The sequence below is a fragment of the Ursus americanus genome, chromosome 17 (assembly GCF_024610735.1).
Source record: "Ursus americanus isolate L20-20 chromosome 17, mUrsAme1.1.p, whole genome shotgun sequence".
NCBI classification, from domain to species: Eukaryota; Metazoa; Chordata; class Mammalia; order Carnivora; family Ursidae; genus Ursus; species Ursus americanus.
In genome coordinates this window covers 25,548,460-25,568,403 of record NC_142143.1, presented here as the reverse complement: position 1 = coordinate 25,568,403, position 19,944 = coordinate 25,548,460, and the positions used below count along the sequence as shown (strand labels likewise).

Genomic DNA, 19,944 nt, shown 5'->3' with positions numbered 1-19,944 from the left:
CCCGATGGCAGGGCCAGCATGAACCGCGCTAACCCAGGCACCAGCTTTATCAGACTTTCCAATCGTACCTCTTCCAGGCTCCACTGTCTTTTGATATGTCTCCTAATGAACGAGCTTATCTCCTGTCCCGTCCTGAGTCATCTACTTGGCCACTCTTTCTCCAACTTTCATGGACCTCCCCACCTCTCCCTGCGCCACCATGGGGCTCCACTTGCTCTGGTCCCAGTCACATAATGGAACCAGGGCTGGGTCCTCCTCAGAAAGCAGGCCATGCAGGAAAGGCCAGGCTCGTCTTCATTGTCCCACCCTGCCGTGCCCCACCCTGCACAGGGCGTACGTAGGGTAAGGCTGTACTAATCAGCAGACATGTTAACCATACGGTGTCTGTGGTTCCTGTTGATGATTTGTATAAACCTGACACTTGCCCATATTCTTCTACAGGTTTCTTCCATGTAGACACGTGGAAGACCTTCAGGCAGCCCCTGCTAGATCATTCCTCAATCCGGCCTGACAACAGGACTCTGGCCAGTCCCACTGTCAGCCTTCTTGAAAGGGTGGGGGTCACAGAAGGGGATTTTGGATGCAGGAGAGAAAAACTGAAATCTGACGGCCAGCACCCCAGAGTAACAACAACAACAACAACAAAGAGTTACATGATTTGCTTATGGTCTCATCCAGTTCCTTACATTGCTCTCCTGTTGGGGTCTGCCTCCCCTCTCCTCCAAGAGACAGTCCCTCCTCAAGCCTCTCCTCCCCATTTTTTTTTTTTTAACTCTAAGGGCCCTAGGCTATGACTGCCCAAAAACGTGACCAAGACCACCCCTGCGGCATGGTAACCCACAACTACACTCTCGTGAGGTCGGCGTTCCCGCGGCCCGGTCTGCCCTCCTGAGCCGGGGGCAGGATGCAGCAGAGATGCCCACTGAGGGCTTTTCAGTAGAGGAGCCCGCTGGGGAGTGCCCGCTGACCCTTGAGGCCGCAGTTGCAGCGCGACTCCGGCGCGAAGCCGGCCCCGACCGCAGGCCCCGTCGGAAGCCGCAGTGTGCGTGCGTGGAGGGCGACGTGCTCACCCTGCTCCGGACTCTGTGCCCTGCGTGCTGCGCCCTGTTCCCCGTAGTCCTCCTGCTGCCCGTGCAGTCGGCGCTAGGACCGTAGCCACGTTAGGGATGAGGAAACAGCCTTAGGTTGTGTAGTCCTTTCCCGCTGCCGCTGCTGTAACAAATGATCACACCCTAGGTGGCTCAAAGCAGCTATGTTCCGAAGTCGGAAGTCTGTAGTGGGTTTCACGGGGCTACCATCGAGGTGGTGAAACGGCGGTGTTTCTTCTGGAGGCTGGAGGGAGAATCCATGACCTTGTCTTCTCCTGCTTCCGGAAGCAGCCTGCCCGCCTTGGCTTGTGGCTGCCCCTTGCATCTTCAAAGTCGGCAGTGTAGCCCCTTCACATCTATCGAGCTCTGAATTCTGTTTCCCTCGTCATGTCCCCTTCTCTGATTCTGACCGTCCTGCCTCCTCTTGACCCCATGTGATTACTGTGGACCCACACAGATCACCCGAGACAGTTTCCCCATCTTGAGATCCTTAATCACACCTGCAAAGTCTTGTAGCTGTGCGGGGGAACACATGCCCAGGTCCCGGGGATGGAGACATGGGTACCTTTGGGGGCCATTATTCTGCCGACGTCGGGTTGCACAGGTAGTGGGACCTAGCTCGAACTCCCCAGCCACTACCTTCACCTGCCACTGTAGGGAAAGGGAAGAGGAACAAGGAAGGGACATAGTTCCTTGCGGCTGTGGCAGTAGAGGGAAGAGCCTGGTCTAAGTGGACCCTTCGTGGATGACTGGCTGTGCCTAACAGAGATGCTGGGACTCAGAGCCAACTTGACTCGTAGACAGCTTTCCACCTTGAACGTGTAAGCGCCCATGCTTTCAGTGAACAGGTATCTCTCGAGAGACCAGGGTGTGGCCGGCGCTGTTCTAAGCACTAGGATTCTGCAGCGGTGAGCAGCACAGCCCTACCCTAAGTCTTTGCCCTCGCGGAGGTCCTTCTAACGGGGTGTTGATTCCCGAGGCTGCCCTAGCAAATGACCACAACGTCAGTGGCTTACAGCAACACACGTGTATTCCCTCCCAGTTCCGGAACTAAAAATCCAAAACTGAGGTGTCACCAGAGCCATGTCCCCTCTGAAGGCCCTAGCGGAGAGTGCTCCCTCTCCTCTTCCAGCTTTAGGGGCTCCTGCTGTTTCCTGGCTTGCGGCAGCAGAACTGCGAGCCCCACCCCTCTCACGACGCGGGCTTTTCCTCTTCGTGCCTCCAAATCTCCCTCTCCTTTCTCTTTCCAGACACCAGGCATTGGATACCTTAAATCCAGGAGGATCTCCTCTTGAGATCCTTCCATTACATCTGCAGAGACCTTCTTTTCCAAACAAGGTCGCCTTCTGAGGTTCTGGGTGGACGTGAATGTTGAGGGAACATTGGTCCTCACCACGTGAGGGAAGAGGGACCGTGTAAGCATAAAGAAGGAGGTAGCGTGTCAGGTAGCGATCAATGTTCTGAAGAAAAATACAGCTGAGGACGGGTATGGGGTGCTGGCTAGAGGCCCCAGAGGTTGCAGTTTGAACCAGAGTCGTCTCCGAAGGCCTCACTGAGAGAGCATGTCTGAGCCAGGACCCGAAGGAACACATTCAGCTCTGGAAATGTCCCCCTTCATGAGTTATGGCCACCCCTAGGTGAGTGGCCAGGGAGACAGTTTGAGACAGTTTGTTCTCCTTCTGTGTTCGTTCCTCCTTTCCTTCCAATCCGGGATGTGTCCTCGTGCTTGCAGCCTGTACAGTGACCCTCCTTGACGGTCCAGTGCGGCTCGAATGACAGCGATCATAGTAATCATGGGATTTGGGGGTGGCCCCTCCTTCTTGGATGAGAACCCCATTGTGCCGACTAACTGTGTAGAAGCAAGTAGAGCAACCGTCTGTGGGGTGGAAACAGTGGGGAGCAGAGAGGAACATGCTGTTCGGAACTTGGGGCATTCCTGAACTATCCTGGCCGAGGCCCAGCCCGTGCATCTGGGTTAGCGAGAAGGCTGAAAGGGATTTGGGGGCCTTCTAACAGTAGAGAGGGGTCTTGGGTGAAGCCAGATCCCCTGCGTTCTTCTTCATCTGTATCCACTGTTAGGAGCTGTGAACAAATTCTACTTATTTCGAAGCAGAAGGTGGAGAGGGGATGAAATCATTGAGGGGCACAGCTCTTGCTACCCTGAGAGCTGACCAAGGTCGACACAGGGAGAAGGCTCACCTTACTCAGAAGCCAATTTTGTTTGGATACACTGGCTGCCGAGGTCCTCAGAGCTCAGCATCCAAACTGCTTACCCGCACCATCTCTTTAATTGCTGTTCTCTGACTTGGAACAAGTACCATTAGGATCACCCCTTTTAGTAAATACATGTTTTAATGGAATAGATTTTTTTGAAATGACCTTATCTCAGGCAGCAGGCACTTTCATAAGTATGTATTGATTGGCTTTTAAAAATTCCTCAAATGTTTTCACTTGTCTTTGTGACCTAGAAGATGTCCTGTTCCCAGCACCTTCTCCACCTACAAACACGATGTACCCATCTTCTTTGGAAGCCTTCCAGGCAGCCTTTCGTGTTTTTGCTTTTGTAACATTTTGTAAAGCTTAGGTGCTTATGTTCTGCTATATAGAGAGGGGACCGTTTCTGATAGGCCAAGCGCGGCGTTCAGTATTGCTCTCAGGAAGATGGGCCACCTGCTTTCCTGGTGGGGAAGTGGAGGCCCAGAGAGGGGAAGGCATGTGCCCCTAGCTGCATGGGGCCTGTGGGCAAGAGCAGCTCTGAACCCAGATCTTCTTGACTCCAGGGGCCTCCTTTTCCCATGTTTATTTCCATGTTACGTATTTTTAAAACACCTCCCTTAAATTCTTCAGCTCATGGTTTGTGTTTGGAAGTGAGAAGCGCCAGCTTCAGTAAGCTCATCACCTACAAAAGAGCCACATGGGGTGAAGGCTACAAATCGCTTTTGTGTGAGTGTTTCAGTCTGCAAATGTGTTTTATGTGTGCTAAATAGCTCTGAGTTTCAAGACAAAGGCTGGTTTTCCACCACGCCAGTTAGCAGGCCAGCACAGGGAACAAAAATCAACGAAACAACTTATGCTGGTATCATGGAGACGTAGTCAAGAATTTTAGTCACTTTGAAATTGAATTCCTAATCCAATTCAGCTAACGCTTGTTGAAGACGGGCTGTGGGTCAGGCCCTGAACTGGGCCCTTAGGGAAAGGAGCTGAAGGAGGCTGTGCCCTAGAAGCTCACAGGTTGGGGCGGGAAACATACACTGAGCAAATGCTGTCCGTACACCGTGAAAAGTGCTGCTAGCTGGTGCTCAAGGTGCGGGGAGACTCCAGAGAGCACTTTAGTCTTAGAAGGAGGGCATAATGTGATCTAGAATCCTCCAAGAAGCCTTGAACTCGGTCTGCCTCCTTATGGAGGAAGGGTACGCTGCATGTTGACGTGGTGTGCGTGAGCAATGCCAGCGAGCAGTCTGATGAGCCCTACTGCCCGGATCCCTGTCTCATCATGACCATTTTGTGTTTGTGTAGCTTATGTCATCCATATTTTTCCCTAACGTCTGTTTCACTTGCCCAAGTGATAAGTATCACAACAAGTACTATTTACTGAGGCATCATCGTAAGCCTCAGTTAAATAGATGCACATTTTGCTAATAACCCCAAGAGGTAGAAATCACTAGTATCTGCATTTCTGCAGATGGACAGCCTGAGACACAGAGAGGGCATGTGACTTGCCCAGAGTCACTGGCTTGTAATTGGCAGAATCCCTCTCCCCTTTGTTTACTAGCCAGTCTGGTTTTCACTTAGTTCCTTGAGGAGAACTGAGTTTCAAGCTTTAGGTGAACTCAGGGTCCTCGCACATGCTGCTTCTTCTCTCTGGAATGCTGTTCCCATTATTCTTGATGTGGCTCGATGGTTTTTACTCTAGAACTCTGAGCTGAAATGTCACCTTTCTTGACCAATCTGGAATAATTCCTCCGTGCTACATTTTTGGTTTCTGCAGAAGACTTACCTTATTTTGAAACTATTTTAAATTGTTGTTTATTTGGTTTAGGTCTCTGTGTCTTACTGGAATGTAAGCTTATTAGCAGGGGAACTTGACTGGTTTATACATTGATGTGTCCACAGTGCCTACTGTGATGTTTGGTGTCTTGTGGGCACTTAGTAAATATTTGTGGTGTTAATGCCAAATATGGCACTAGGTTCTGGGGGTGCCAAGGTGAATGGGGTGGGTCTTTCCCTTGGGGACCTACAGTCTAGTGGGAGAGGCAGGCGATCAGCAACTAAGGCTATGTGCTGTATACACCTAGAGCACGTGTAAGGTGCCACAGGGACACAGAGGACGGAGCTACTGCTTTGCCTGGAGCTTGGGCAGACATCATGGAGGCAGTGACATTGAACTCGCCTTGAACAAGGAACACAATTTCACCAAGTATACTGCAGGCCCAAGGGCACTTTGGGCCATGGGAACAGCATATGCTAGGAGGAGCCAGGCATGTTTGCACTGCATGTGTTACTCACATAGACAGACTCATCAATCCACAGTTGCCTGGGGATGAGTTTGGAAAAGAAGGCAGGAGCTAGATCATAGTGCCAGGGTAGAGACATGACCATGGAAACATGGGTTCTAGGCTCCTGGTCCTAAAAGACACACAAGTAGAGGAGTTTGATGCAGGCAAAAGGGTGCCATTGAAGGTTTTTATGTAGCAAGTGCTATGATCAGCTCTGTGCTTGAGAATAACCTAGGTGTCTGTATGGAGGCTGATTGGAGGCACTGGAGGGGGGAAGGCAGGAGCCTAGCTAAGAGGTGATGGACGAGGATAGAATGTGGGAGATAACATAGAGGGACGTTAGAATTAATAGGTCATTATCAGCTGAATATGAGAGTTGAGAAGAAAAGCCAAGGAAGGCCCAACGTTTTGTAATTTGATCCACTATTTGAATTACTGCTCATTAACCAAGATCGGGCAGTATTTCCCAGCATGTATGACTAGAACTAAAAAAGTTGGAAGATGTTGCATCATTCATTCCTATCTTGGAAAGTTTCGAAGCACAGCAACATAGTGAAGGCTCTGAGAATTCCTGCAGCAGAGTAATTAGTTTAATTTTATTTGCTCAGTGTCTCCCAAACCTCTTTAAACAGAACCCTACTTTAACACTAACCCCCCAAACAACCCAAAGAGCACTGACATTTTCTGAGAAGTGACTAAAACCTGTATTTTCCTATATGGCCTGTGCTTGGGGAGGACTTATTTACTTTTATCTTGCCATTTATGATACTGCTATCCTGGGACGCCTTTGGAAACTTTGAGGAATTTGGCACAGGAGTAAAGACTGCTGAGGTTCACACTGTGCCACCTGACCGCTCCACCTCGCAGTTTCCGCATCCTCGCACTACAGCCGATAATAATGTCTACTTCCTGAGGTGGTCGTGAGGATCAAGGAGTTAATTTCTGGAAAGCGTAGGCACGGTGCCTGGCCTGTGGGAAGGGCTCAGTGTTAGCTTCTGTGCGAGGCCATAGAGGCGCATAAATGAGACTGCAGATGTGGGAAGCTATGCTGCCTGGTTTTTGTGTCTCAGGCCCTCCGCTTGCTAACTCTGTGACCTTGGGAAAGCGATATGGCGCCTTCTGCACCTCAGTTTCCCCCATCTATAAAGCAGGACAATTACCGTTCTTACTTCATAGGTTTGTTATGAAGAATAAATGAATCAAATCATGTGAAAGAAGGTGGCCCTGGCACGCGAGATGGTTTCATTTTTTTTTAAGTCTTTTAAATTGTCTCTGGAATTAGCATAATTGTATCATGTAGATTACCTTTCAGCTCCGGTGATGAAGGTCCAATTTTTCAGCTTCGCCAGCGCAGTACTCTGATCTGGTATTTTGGCATTCCCCTTTCCTGACTCTGGAGGCCTTGGATTCAAGGTGTAGTCTCTGTAGATGCCACAGGGACATCCTCTTCTCTTCTATTTGGTTGAGTTTGGTTTCTTCATCTCTTGGACCGACAGTGTCAATAAAAGCCTCCCCCCCCCCAATTCTGGGGACCACTTAGGTCTTCCTCTGTGCCTTTCTTAAAAATGCAGGCATCTGCTTGAAATCCCTTAGCAGAAGACCTTGGGATGCTCTTGTAGTGAAACCTTCCCCCGGTGTGGACACAGCCTCCTGCTTCCTGAGAGAGAGGCTGGATGGTTTCTTTGCTAAAAGTTTTCTGATATTATATCGATATAGAATCTTTGGAATAGGTCACACCAACTGCACATGCAAGCCAATTACCTGATATTTAGTTATCAGTTTCCTTCAGGGACTGTCTGCTCTTGGTGAACAATTAGATTAGGGGATGCTGATGAAATTCGAGCGGCAGGAAGTAGAAGTTACATTTCTGAGTTCAGAGTTTCTATTTCAGGGTTGAGTAAGTGGGCTTTTGAGGACGGAGGCAGGGAGGATGCCTTCTCCCCCGCAATGCCCCTTCTGGAACCTGCCGGGCGCCTGTGGGTTCTGAGTGTGAAGTTTGAGGTCCACCTGATTCCCCTGGGTGCTCCAAGTGGAAGGCCAGGGTCCTAGGCCGTTTCCAGAAGGAGGGCCATGACACGTGTTCTAGATTTTGAACTTCAGAGTGGACGGCAGGGACCCAGCAGAGAGACATCAGGTGTGGTAGTTTCCTTAGAGACGGGCAGAAGTCCTCCAGGGGCTTACGTGCTTTTTGCCGATGTTGCTATTAGCAGCTTCTGTTTTATATCAGCCAGAGTGAACGTGATAATGTTGAAGTCGCTGAAGTTATGGGTTAATTTACATGTTGATGTGGCATTTTTTTTTCCTTTTTTCGATTGGAAGGAGGAGGCTTGAAATCAGAGAAAAGGGATCACCCTAGGGAGGGGCTGGTGGAAGGAGTCCTCTTGGCTCCATCAGAGCCCTGGGGGCCTCTCTGACCAGAAGCCAGGACACTGGGCCCTGTGGGGCACAAGACAAAGTTCCCTCCTAAATTCTGTTAGGATTTTGGACAATTTTGCACAGCAATAAGCTCTGGGTTGCTCTTTGGGCTTCTCAAAAGGGAAAAGTTAGCTCAAAGATTGTAAACTATTAAGTATTCCAGTGTGTTGCTGACCTAGTTGGATAGTCATACCTCAAAAAGGAGGTGAGAGAGGGCTTCCACTGTCCCAGGGTGTCAAATACTAATGACGGAAGAGCTCACTTACGTGCCAAAATTCACTTTTACCCTAGTTTTTCAGTGCTTTAATATCAGTCACTTGAATTTTAAAACTCATGTTTACAAATGCTATTGTAACTTCAGTGACACTGAATTGTGGGATTGAAGCTTTTTGTTTATTGTAGTATTTATTACACTACTTAATTCAGTAAATATATAAAAGGTAGCCTTCAATTTATTTTTATATTATTTCACATGTTTTTACCTGCAGTTGTGTATGTGATTTACCTTGGTAACTGAGATGTCATGCTAAGGACCAATAAACTCTCATTGAACAAGAAAAAAAAAAAGAGAGAGGGATTCTGGCCTAATAGAGTCAGATTCCAAGGTCCCCCAGCCCACGGGCATTTTACTTGCCTGGGAACTTCAGCTTCTTTTCAGAGGTGGGTCTCCCTGTTCTTTATGTTGGCATGAAAACAATTAATAATTTAAATCCTACCCATTAAAAAACCAGAAATAATGTATAAATATAATAGTGTAGTAATAAATCTAAAAGTCGATCCAGCTGGGCACTGTTCCCAGACTACCAGCTGAGCAGAAACACAAATAAGTAAAGTAGAAGAAAAACTGCCATATAACGCAAATGGCTGCAATCTCATTGTTTCCTGCTACTCTTTATTGCAAATATATAGCGTTGAAGTTACATTACGGATAAATAGGTTTTGTGGGCTAACCTGGAGACCTGATCACTGTTCATAACATTATTTCTATGGGGAGAAAATTGTATTTCATATTATAAACAGATGGGTAACAAGCAAATTTGGGGGGGGGCACAATAGGTTTGTAAATTGGGAGCCTCTTGGGATTTTAACCTATAGATGGAGGTTTTGTATTCAGGACTAGTGATGAATCCCCCATCCCCTCAAGTCCTTGCTGTTCTTTCAACCTCGTGACTCTGCCTGACCTTCTTCTCTAATCTCTGTCCCTGGTGCTCATCCTGGCCCAGCCCCACCCTCCCAAACCCTGTTGAGGCCCCAGGAAGCCAGCAGGAACCCTGAATGTCTTTACCCTTTCACACCTTATTAAGTGGGTAGTTAGGGTTCATAGGAGGCCATGCAGCAGGGTGGCCAAGTGGGCGGCTCTGTAGGCAGACTTCTGTCACTTGTGGCTGTGTGACATTGGCATGTTATCACACTTCTCCGAGCCTCTGTTTCATGCCTATAGAATGAAGTGGTTGGGAGGACCAACGGGGGAGTGCCACCTGTGAGCACGCAGACCAGTGCCTGGGACAGGACAGTGCTCCCTCCTTGCAGGTACATGCTGGACTAGTTATTCGGGGATATTCGTATTTAGACAGATTTCCACGAACTCGGGAAGCAAACCCATACTAGGAAAATACTTTCTGAATTCCAAACAGCAAACTTAGAAACAAGTGCCTGGAAACAAGAGTTGAAGCCTGGATAGGTTTTGAGCATGGTTTTTCATGGGTGGGGGGAGGGGGTGGTCCATGTATTTACACAGTTGAGTGGGCAACATCGAAGTCTGTTATTGTTTTGAACAGATTAAGCTTTACAGCAGATTTCATAGAAACTAATAAGAACAAGCCTTCTTAACCAGTTTTCGTCACTGAAGTGTTTCCACACACTGTTTTCCTCCTAAGGAAAATGGTTTTTTTGTGTTTTTTTGTTTTGCTTTTAATTTTTGGTTTGGGTTTGGTTTGGTTTGATTTTGTGTTTTTCAGACAGTCTTTCCTTTGCATTTGAGCACGTTCTATTTCCTGATTTGCAAATGAGCGGGTGTCTACATATCGGCCTTATGATGTAGGCATGAGGTCAGCTGCAAGTAAGAACTGGAAAAAGAAAATAGTGATTGGGAGTCCGAGGGCTCTTGGGTAGACCCTGAGTAGAGGAGGGGGCTGTAGCAGGAACACAGAGGAAGGGAAGCAAATCTGTCGCTTGCCATTCTCTCCAGAATGTGCTCATTCTAATCCGAATCCAATTTTCCTCTTATCTGTGGCCTGAAGAAATTGAAATGAAGCCACTTAAGAGATCAGCCTACCTGAGAGTTGTGTCCAACTGTGAGGTTTTAATTTCATTTAGGCAACGGTTTAAGTGTCTATGCCCCCTGACCATTGTTTTTGTGATACATGGGAGCAAGAATGATAGCTTTTGGAAGTGATAATTTCAAAATAACTGCTTTCGTTGTACTAAAATGTGGGGGCTATAAGATCTGCTCCCCTTCCTTAAGAAATCTGAATGTGTGGGTAACATGCTGTCGTGAAGATTTTATAATCTGCAATATTGGAGAAGTAATAAGATACTGTTGTTGGTTGACCATCTGGTTGTACATTCTTGGTGTCATGGTTTGCTGTTTTATTTTTTTAATTTATTATTTTTACTGGCAAGAAGCAAGAAATGGGAGTTTAGAAATTTCAGAAGTGTTTTAGAAGCAAGAAATTTGTTTAGTTGCTTAACATGGTTAGATTTTGTTTCTACCTTGTACAAAATAAGTAAAGGTTCGCTGTATATTTTTTCTCTTTTTTCCCCCAAAAGTTAAACTGAAAACTCCTAACCTATTCCCTCTCTGGCCCCAGATTTAAACTTTTAGCTTACATTAAAAACAGTGTCTTTATCATAAGTAGGAGTCAGACATAAATTAGAAGAAAATTTTAGAAAGAAAAATCACCCACAGAAAGGACCTATAGAGAATTCATATTTCATCCATCCATTCAAAAATATTTATTGAAACCCCAGTATTTGCATATCATGCTGCCAGACACTGAGGGATTTGCTGAAGAAATCTTGAAGACATTCTCCCTTCCTTTGAGGAGCTTAGAGCTTACTTGGGGTGGAGGGGGGGTGGAGAAATGACACCGACATATGAAACAGTTAAGTTGTAATTCAACACAGCATATGATTAAATTCCGAAATGTGTGGTTCCGACGAGAAATGCTACAGGAGTTCAGCGAAGGGGACAATAACTCAGCGGCACTACTGTGTTCTGCCTGCAAATTGGCAAATTGCAGCACTATTTGTATGAAATAGTTTACACTTGTTTTTTTGGCAGCCTTAGGCCTTGACTTCCAGGAGGCATTAAGAGCCTACAACAATATTTGTACTCCGGTCTCTCTAGAACTGGCTTTTTGTTGCTGTTGTTGTCTTGTTTTTTTGAATAGACAGAGGAAGCGCCTTATACAAACCAGAGTGTGCAGGAGAGGCAGGGGTTTGACCGTCATAATCTCTTTCAAATACAGAACAAGGAACCAGCTTCGTCATTCTGTTTTTCAATCCAGCCACACTCGTCCCTCCGTGGCAAACTCTCCCTGATACCGACAGGCGGTTTAATTTGAACTTAATGTCCGTGACGGACGAGCTAGCCATCAAGGGTCGGATGAATTGATGGCTTTGGAAAACTGCTGATGAAAATCCCCACGGTCAGGACGTTGCAGAAGGAGCCAACACAGACGTAGGGGAGTTTGGACACAGATGTGCTCCCTGCAAACAGGGTTCTCCAGTACTTGCTCAAAGTGCTGTGCCCGAGGATGATGTTTAATGAAACTCACCGGCTTCCTGTTCTATTTTTGTCATATTCAAATTAGCACAGACCTCAAAGACAGAGCCATGGGGCCTACATTCTTACAAATTGAAAAAGGAGAGAAGAGGAAGAAGAGGAAGTAAAAATGCTTGTGAAGTCAGATACCCTTTCGGGGACCACATCCCGCCCCACTCCAACCTTTTGAGGGACTCCCCACAGATGAATGCCTTTATCATTTGGTTGCTTTTCAATCTCGTGATTCATGAATTTTCCATTTCTTTTCAAACTTACTGTCACTGGTTCTCCTCTGCCCCTCCATTTTAACCTCAGACCTTGAGGAGGCATAGATAATGTTTTGGTCTCTTCTTGATGTTATCCAATGAAATATTTGTGGAGTTCAACACCTTTGAGAATACCACAGTCCTTGCTGTTCATTCTTTTTGTCGGGTTGCTGGCCCTTCCGGTAGGCAGGAGTTCCCAAGTTAGCGTGACCTAGAGTGGCCGAGACATCCAAGCAGAGGAGCGCTCTCCCTGCTCGGCTCCTGGTCATGTTTATTGGAGGAGTTGGCCCTGGCCACAGCTTAAGATTTATTTGGGACATCCTCTGCACTGGCAGACTTGGGAAAGTGGCCCTGGAAAAGTGTTGCGTCTGTATCTTTTGATATAATTGGGTGTCTGTCTAAATAAATGTTATGTAGCAGATGGTTATGGAATGGCTTATTGCATTCTTGGGAAGACTCTGCCCTTGAAATATTTATATTTAATTACCATACTACAAAGCACAAGGTAGCTTTAGTATTTTCTTAATAACAATAAAATTTCACAGTAGGTTGATATTCTGAGAATGAACCACAAACCTAAAATTTATACAATATGTTAACCCTTTCTTGGGCTGTCCTTTGCACCAGGTTTTTCTTGAAGGGAGCTCTGTAATTTTAGAGTTCACGAGAGGACATGTTTTGGGTGTATTTGGTGCTGTCATCCTAAGAGAGGCCGCGGGAGCCGAAGTTCAGCGTGTTGTCTACATTTGTTCTCTGCCCGTAGACATGATGGAAAAAACGCTCTGCTGTTGTCCTGTTGCTTTTCGTGGTTTTAGCATCACGTTCCCATTCTCGCTCAAAATCAGTAATCCTCTGCACAAAGCCTGGCATTCTGTACTGAAGCCAAGTATGAGAAGGTTTTAACTAATGCATGTGTGGGGTTGCTGTTTTGTTGCCCTTTCCTGTTTTCTGATAGGTGTACTTTTAAAGAAGATTGTGCACATCCAGAGAACTATGAGAACTGGCTGGATATTTCATCTGGAGCTAAAAAGTGCCCTCAAATTAACCTATTTCGAAGCAGTAAAGATAAGGTAAGAGGAAAAATTTTAATTTGTCTCTATTGTCTCATTTTGCACAACCGATGCTAGCTTGCTTCTGTGTGTGAAAGATCTACTAGCATTAAAGAAGCTTAGTTAGGAGAGTCCATTCATTTAGTGACTACTATTGAGTGCCTGGCAAATGCCCTACACTCTGCGAGATGCTAGGGAAATAGCAGAGAACAAGTCATACGGTGAGTGTCATCCTGTAGAGCTGAAGAGGACCCTCATTTGCTGAATTTCAAGAAAAAAAATGGACTATTAATGTAGTAGAAAAATGTATTGATAAAAAAAAAGGAAGAAGAAAGTTCAGATTCATGGTCCACAAGATTCCTTAAATGTGACTTAAGTGTAGAATGTTATTTTGTCGTCCTTTCCCTAACTCATGCAGCCTTCTCCTGATACCTATCTTGTACACATGGCTTTACTCAGCACTGGGAGAGAGGGCAAGAACCACTATGGGCAGTGCACATTGCCAGTGGGGTCCTTTGGAAAGCCAGTGGGCTCTTGGTATGGTCATACCACCATTGGCAGCTCTTCAGCCTTGTCACTGGATGAGAGAAAGGACACAATGAGCAGCGTATGATTCAAGCATCTTCTGACTCACACACCGTCCATACCCTACGGGAATATGGAATTCCTGCCTTGTAATCTCAGTGGTGCTGTAAGGAGACATTTTCTCCCTAATTATAGTTCTTGTATTATGAATAATTGTACCGAGTCCCCATCAGCAGCCAGTTGACCTGTCTGTTGAGCTCTCTCTGTTTTATTTGAATGCCACATTAACAAGGAAATGGGCCACTTTCTCTTTTCCCGTACAATTTGCCATTTCACATAGCAAGAACCATACCACTTAAGATGATTTAACATTTAATAAAGGAGAGCCAGAGCATTTAATGAGTGATAAATAATAAAAGAATAGAACTTTCAAGTCATAACTGATCAGAACTTACAGATTTAAAGTTATTTGGCTGTTGTCACTTTCTATTGTCTTCCGGCAGGTTGGGAGGGAGGGGGGCGGTGAAAAAAGAACTTTCAAAGCCTTCATCCAAACCTCCAGCAGCCCTGAGTCAGAGTGAAAAAATCGTGTGAAGAAGATGCTTAGGTAACTCAGCATAGGTGTGGTCAAATTTTTCTCTTATCAGTCTGAAAAATAGTTAACTTCGGTGCTCATAGAGAATGACCAAAAAATACCGTGATGTTTGAATACACCCAGGACTCTGATAAATGGTTAAGATTACCCAAGATATTTTGTAAATCGTTTTGAAAATTTTAAGGGTGATACTTCAGCTAAATGTAGGAAGAGAAAGTAACTTGTTCGTTATATAAAAGATGCTGCTTACACAATTTGCTTACCAATCTTTGGGTTCACTGGTATAAGTTAATCACCATTTCTATCTAGTTTGGAACATTGCAAGAAATATTTACCACCCAAACAACCACTAGTGCTTTCTTCTTTACCCTGAGTCCCACTGTGGTTTACCCAAATCCCTGTAGAGCCTTCCCACACAACCATTACCTTGCTCTCCAGCTACCATCACTCTCAAGGTAACGGAGATAAGAATTTAGTAATCTGGGTAAAGTTCATCTTTGAAATCAACTTTGGGCTGATTATTTTAATAACGTTGGTAAGACATGTGATGCCATCTCTTAGTCATATTATTTCAAAATATTTTCTACCCTTATGGTCATCTGTGACTTACCTGAAAGTTCCAGATCTTTGTTGATTTAAATAATACCTGACCCTGATCTACAAAGATGGGGGTCTACAGCTCAGGTCAAAGAGTGTTGGCTGCCTGCCCATGAAATGCCTAGTAACATTCTAGTAACTTTCTGAGTACAGAAAGCCCCTGATATAATGCAGAGCCTCTGCTTCCAAGAAGCATCATCTCTTTACACAAAACAATTAGAAGATTGTATATCCTCATCCTCATTACAGAATCGGCATTAACAAGAAATAATTGGAGCAATTCCAGTTGGCTTGGAGGGATTTCGTGAGGTTTTGTTGAGCAAAAACAGCAAGATGCAGAAAAGTATGTGTAGCATGATCTTGTATTGATCAAAAACTCAATATATGCTATTGATACATATAGCATATATGATATGCTATTGATATAGCATGATCTACTGTATATGTTTATGTCTCTATATAATTATTTGCGCATGAAGAAAAATATGAAAGCATTCTTACTAGGTCGTAAACATGGGCTCTCCTGATGGTGTGACTGATGATGTGGTGAGAGGGAAGGCTGAGACAAGTAGGAAAAAAAAAAAAAAAGAAGAAAAATGAAATTCTCACATACATAAACACCAAAAAAGGATGTGTGACATCCCATTTTTGCATTATGCAAAACTGTCTGTATACCTATAAAGAGATTGTAACAATCAGTAAAAATGGCTAATACTAATAAAAACAGAAAAGACATAGAAATAGAAGTATTTCCTACAAACAGCAGGACTCTTAAGACAGAGACACTAGAAACATTCTTTTACAGATCAGCATGAAAAGAAGGAATCCCACCATCACTGATATAACCCGCATTGTTTTTAAAGTTGCGTTTAGTGCAGTAATACAAGAGACAAGTAATGGAAATAACTATGGGAAAGGAATAGATTTAAAAATATCACTATTTGCTCCTCTTAAGTGGTTGTGTATCTTCAAATTCTAAATATATTAGCTTTAAAAACTATTCAGATTAAAAGTAAAAGTGCTAAATGTTCAATAAACATTCAAATATCAATAACGTTAGGTGAGGTAAAGGAGTTAAGGTCAATTAGTAAAAGATCCCATTCATGAAAAACAACCAAAATACTTAGGCAGAAACTTAAAGGGTGAGGTGTATACCCTATATTTTAAAATCACTTTTACTAGAAGATACATGTTGAAGACAGCTACCAAAATAATAATTTGGGCTATGCAATAGCTTGCCTTAAGCAATTCTAACAGTACTTAGATAGTGGGGCAGTAGTTTTCTGAGGCTGTTTGTAACTCATGATAAGGAAACCTTACCAATTAAAAACATAAGCATAAAAAAAATAAAAACACACAAAGTATTTTCTTGGAAGACAGGAAAAACATCTTGAATATATCCAGACACATACTACATTTCTGGGCAGGAAGATATCATAAAAATGTCATTTCTTCCTCAACCTATTTTCTAGATTTCATGTCATCCCAGTGAAGATTTGAATGGACTTTTTCTTAAAAGTAATCTAAAATTCAGCTGGAATAATGTGAACTAGTCAAGAATATCCAAAATGTATTTTGAAAAAACAGAAATGTATTTAAGCTAGACCATTTCCATATGATTATAAACTTGTAGGTAGCGACAATAACTCAAGTCATGATTCTGTTTAAAAGTAGGAATATAGATCATGGGAATAGGCTAGAAAACTCAGAAATAAATGTAAAAATTGTAAAGATCAGACATTGTAAAATAAGAGGAAACAATAATTTCATAAAAGGTGCTGTGATAACAGACTTACAATATGGAAACATAATTCACATTTTACATTAAATATAGAAATTTAAGCTAATTAAGGAATCCATATAAAAAGCTAACATGTAAAAACAGAAAATAGAAATGGATACCAGATAATTGGAAGTATAATCTTCTTAGCTCTGAAGCAATGTAGTATGTAATAACAAAGGAAAAATATTCATATACTTGACATTTAAAAATATACAACAAAAAAGATAACTAAAGCACAATTCAGGAAAACGTTTGCGGCAGGCAAGATATTCATTGATATTAAAACCAGGAGAAATTAAAAAGAAAAACGCCAGGACACCAAAGAGTGGGCAAAAGCATGCATTCTCACGAGAGGAGGTTTAGAGAGTTAGACATAGGGGACTATGTTCAACTTCACTAGTTATCTAATAACTACAAATTAAGGTGTTAAGATATGCTAACACCTGGCATTGGCAATGCCAATTAGCGCAGCCTTTTCGGAGAGCAATTTGGTGTTCTGATTCAAAAGTCATAAGTATATTCATTCTTTTGAAACACTAATTCCAGGCTTCGGATTCTGAAGAAGTAACTTGAAAGAAGCAAAACTGTAAGCAGGCAGACGCCATTGCAGTAGCTTTGTAGACTGAGAAACCTGGAAAGAAACAAGCTGTTTGGCAATAAGCAGAATGGTTAAGTAAAATAAGGTCTGCTAACCTGCTCGAATGTTGTGTAGCAAGCTCTCTGGCACCGTGGACATGACCAGCTAATAGACATTCAGACTTTCTACCTCATCTGACTCTTTGTGTCTTCATTCCCTCTCTATCCAGCCTAGTTGGAGAAGGAGCTGTCAACCTGGGAAGGATTCCCAAGTTGGGTTTATTAAACCAAGGCATCAGCTTTTCATCTATACTTGCCTGGAACCCACACCCACACAAAAATACCTTCAGCAGCCTGGCTTTTCTCTCCTTCCACTCCACTTGAAAAAACTTGCTATTTTCAGAGCAACTCCAATCTGGTTTCTGCCCCCAGAGTTCCCCTGTACTGTTCTTGCTGAGGTTACTAGCGAACTCCTTCTGGCCATTCCAGCAGACACTGTAAGTCCTCTTACTTGGTCTGTTGTCTGTGTTCTTGAAACCCCCTCTCCCGTTGCCCTCCCGCCCTTGGCACACCGTGTCCATGCTCTCTTCCTTTTCTCTGGCCATGTCTCAGCCTCCTTTGCTGGCTTCATCTCTCCCTGACTCTGAATACTGGAGTTGTTTTAGACCCAGTTTGGGCTCTTCCTGTCTTTGGCTCTCTACTTTGTCTGCTGACCATTTTATCCACTCCCTTGTCTTTATGTCTCATATCTGTGCTCAGATCTCCATTATCTCTAGCCCAGATTGCTCCTCTGAGTTCCAGGCCCATATCTAACTCGATCTGTCTCTTGACTATTACACAAGTATCTTGAACTAAACACACCCCAAATTGAAATCTTGCATTTTCCACCCAAAGTCTGCCTTTCCGTGTGTCACATCTCAGTACACGGTACTTCCATCCATCCGTTTTTCTTACCAAAATCCTTCATATCCACATGCCCTACTTCGGGTCCTGCCCCATACTACTTCTAAAGGGTATCCTGAACCTGTCAGTTCTTTCCGTCTCTACCATCCTAGTCCAGGCTTCTATCCCCTCTGGAAGATCTCTTCATACCGTATGGCCCTCCAGTTTCCGAAAGGTGACATCCTCCCCATCCCACCCCTGCCCCGTGTTTCTGCTAGACTATAAGCTCTTAAAGGGCAGGGACTATAGCTCTTTGACTCACTAAAGCATTTAACGCCTTGCACAGCACTTGGCACATGTTAAGAGCTTGATAAATAGGGAACAAATAAATGTAATGATTACAGTTATGTAAAAGCTGTGTGAGAACTGGAAGGAAATGTGGAAAATTTAAAACTGCTGAGAAAAGGATTTCAAAAATTTCCGATTCTGGTGTTGTAGTGTTTGAGTAATGAAATAAATGTAAGGCCTGTATGTATACAGGGACTAGGTGATCATGTGCTGAGATGTATGTGCAGTTATAAATGCTGGGTCGAAGGAGGCAGCGTGAATGAGAGCTCAGCCATTTGTGGGAGGTAGCTAGTGGGAGCGGTTTGGGCTTTGTTGCTATGCTCAAGTTTGCTCAAGGTGGGTGGACTTCAGTTAAAGCTGGGTTATAAGAACTTACCTTCTCTGGCAAGACTTTATGGCTGAGAAACAATGTTCTGGAAATGGAAAGATGGCGCTGACCCCAGGAGTAGATTGGACATAGCAAGCTGATTTAAGGACAAGAGGCAACAGAGTTTCAGGCTGGCCATTTGGAAAATGTGGATGAAAGTCCAATGCATAACAGAAGACGGACACCTCCCAGGTTGTCTGGGACTGTAGCTCTTCATACTTGGCAGGTTACCACTTCCTCTGCTCCCATCTTCCCACCAGATCCCCTTCACGCACCTGCTGCCAAAGGGGTCCACCACTGACATATTAATTCCTTTAATTTCCTTTTTTTTCTAACCTTCGTTTTCTTTTTAAAAACTGAAATGCAATCACATCTAACATTGTGTAAGTTTAAGATGTACGATGGGTTGGTTTGATGCATTGATATATAGCCATACGATTACCACCGTAACAGTAGCTGACACCGCTATCCCATCACATTGCATTTCCTTTTTTTGTGGTGGGATAATTTTCCTCTTTCAACATGAGAACTGGCTGCCTTGTTTCTTTAGATAATTTGTTTGGAAAGAAGTTGCGTTAGGGGAAATTCCAAGATATTCTCTTTGTGTCCATTTGTGTACATACACATACACACAGCCTCCCTCCCCAAAACTCTGATCGTATGTTTGACCACAAACAAAAACCTCAATTTTAAGTAGATTTCATAGGTCACCTTCCTTAACTATAATCTAATAACGTTACCAATAAGAAATAAGGAAATGAAAAATGTATCTTAGCACCAAGAAACAAGGTACATCTTATATAAACCCTGTCCTAAATAGAAAAAAATGAAAAAAAATCATGTGTTTGGATGGGAATACTTAATATTACAAATATATAAGATCTCCTAAAACTGATGCATATATTTAGTACCATTCCAATTAAACTCATAATCTCCTCACCCCATTTGGGTGAGATAATCTTAAAATTTATATGGAAGAGCAATCAATGTCTAGGAGATGCTAAGCAAATAATGAAAATAAAGATAGAGATTTGCCTTTTCAGATGTTAAATATATTTAAAATCACAGTAGTAAAAGCTTGACATTGAAATAGAAGTAAATCAATAGATAATTGAAACAGAGCGGAATTCAGAAATAGATTCCAGATACATGATAATTTAATATATAACAAAAGCGTTATTTCAGTTCCGT

At 43.8% G+C, this 19,944-nt stretch overlaps 1 protein-coding gene across 3 annotated transcripts in view; it reads left to right on the top strand.

Annotated features, from left to right (window-relative positions):
* Positions 1-19,944, top strand: part of PLXNC1 (plexin C1) — a 142,858-nt gene that overhangs the window by 43,150 nt on the left and 79,764 nt on the right. For all 3 annotated transcript variants that reach the window (XM_045779598.2, XM_045779597.2, XM_045779596.2), the window contains exon 5: positions 12,987-13,101. In XM_045779598.2, coding sequence (XP_045635554.1) covers positions 12,987-13,101 — 115 coding nt within the window. The remainder of the gene's footprint in view (positions 1-12,986; positions 13,102-19,944) is intronic.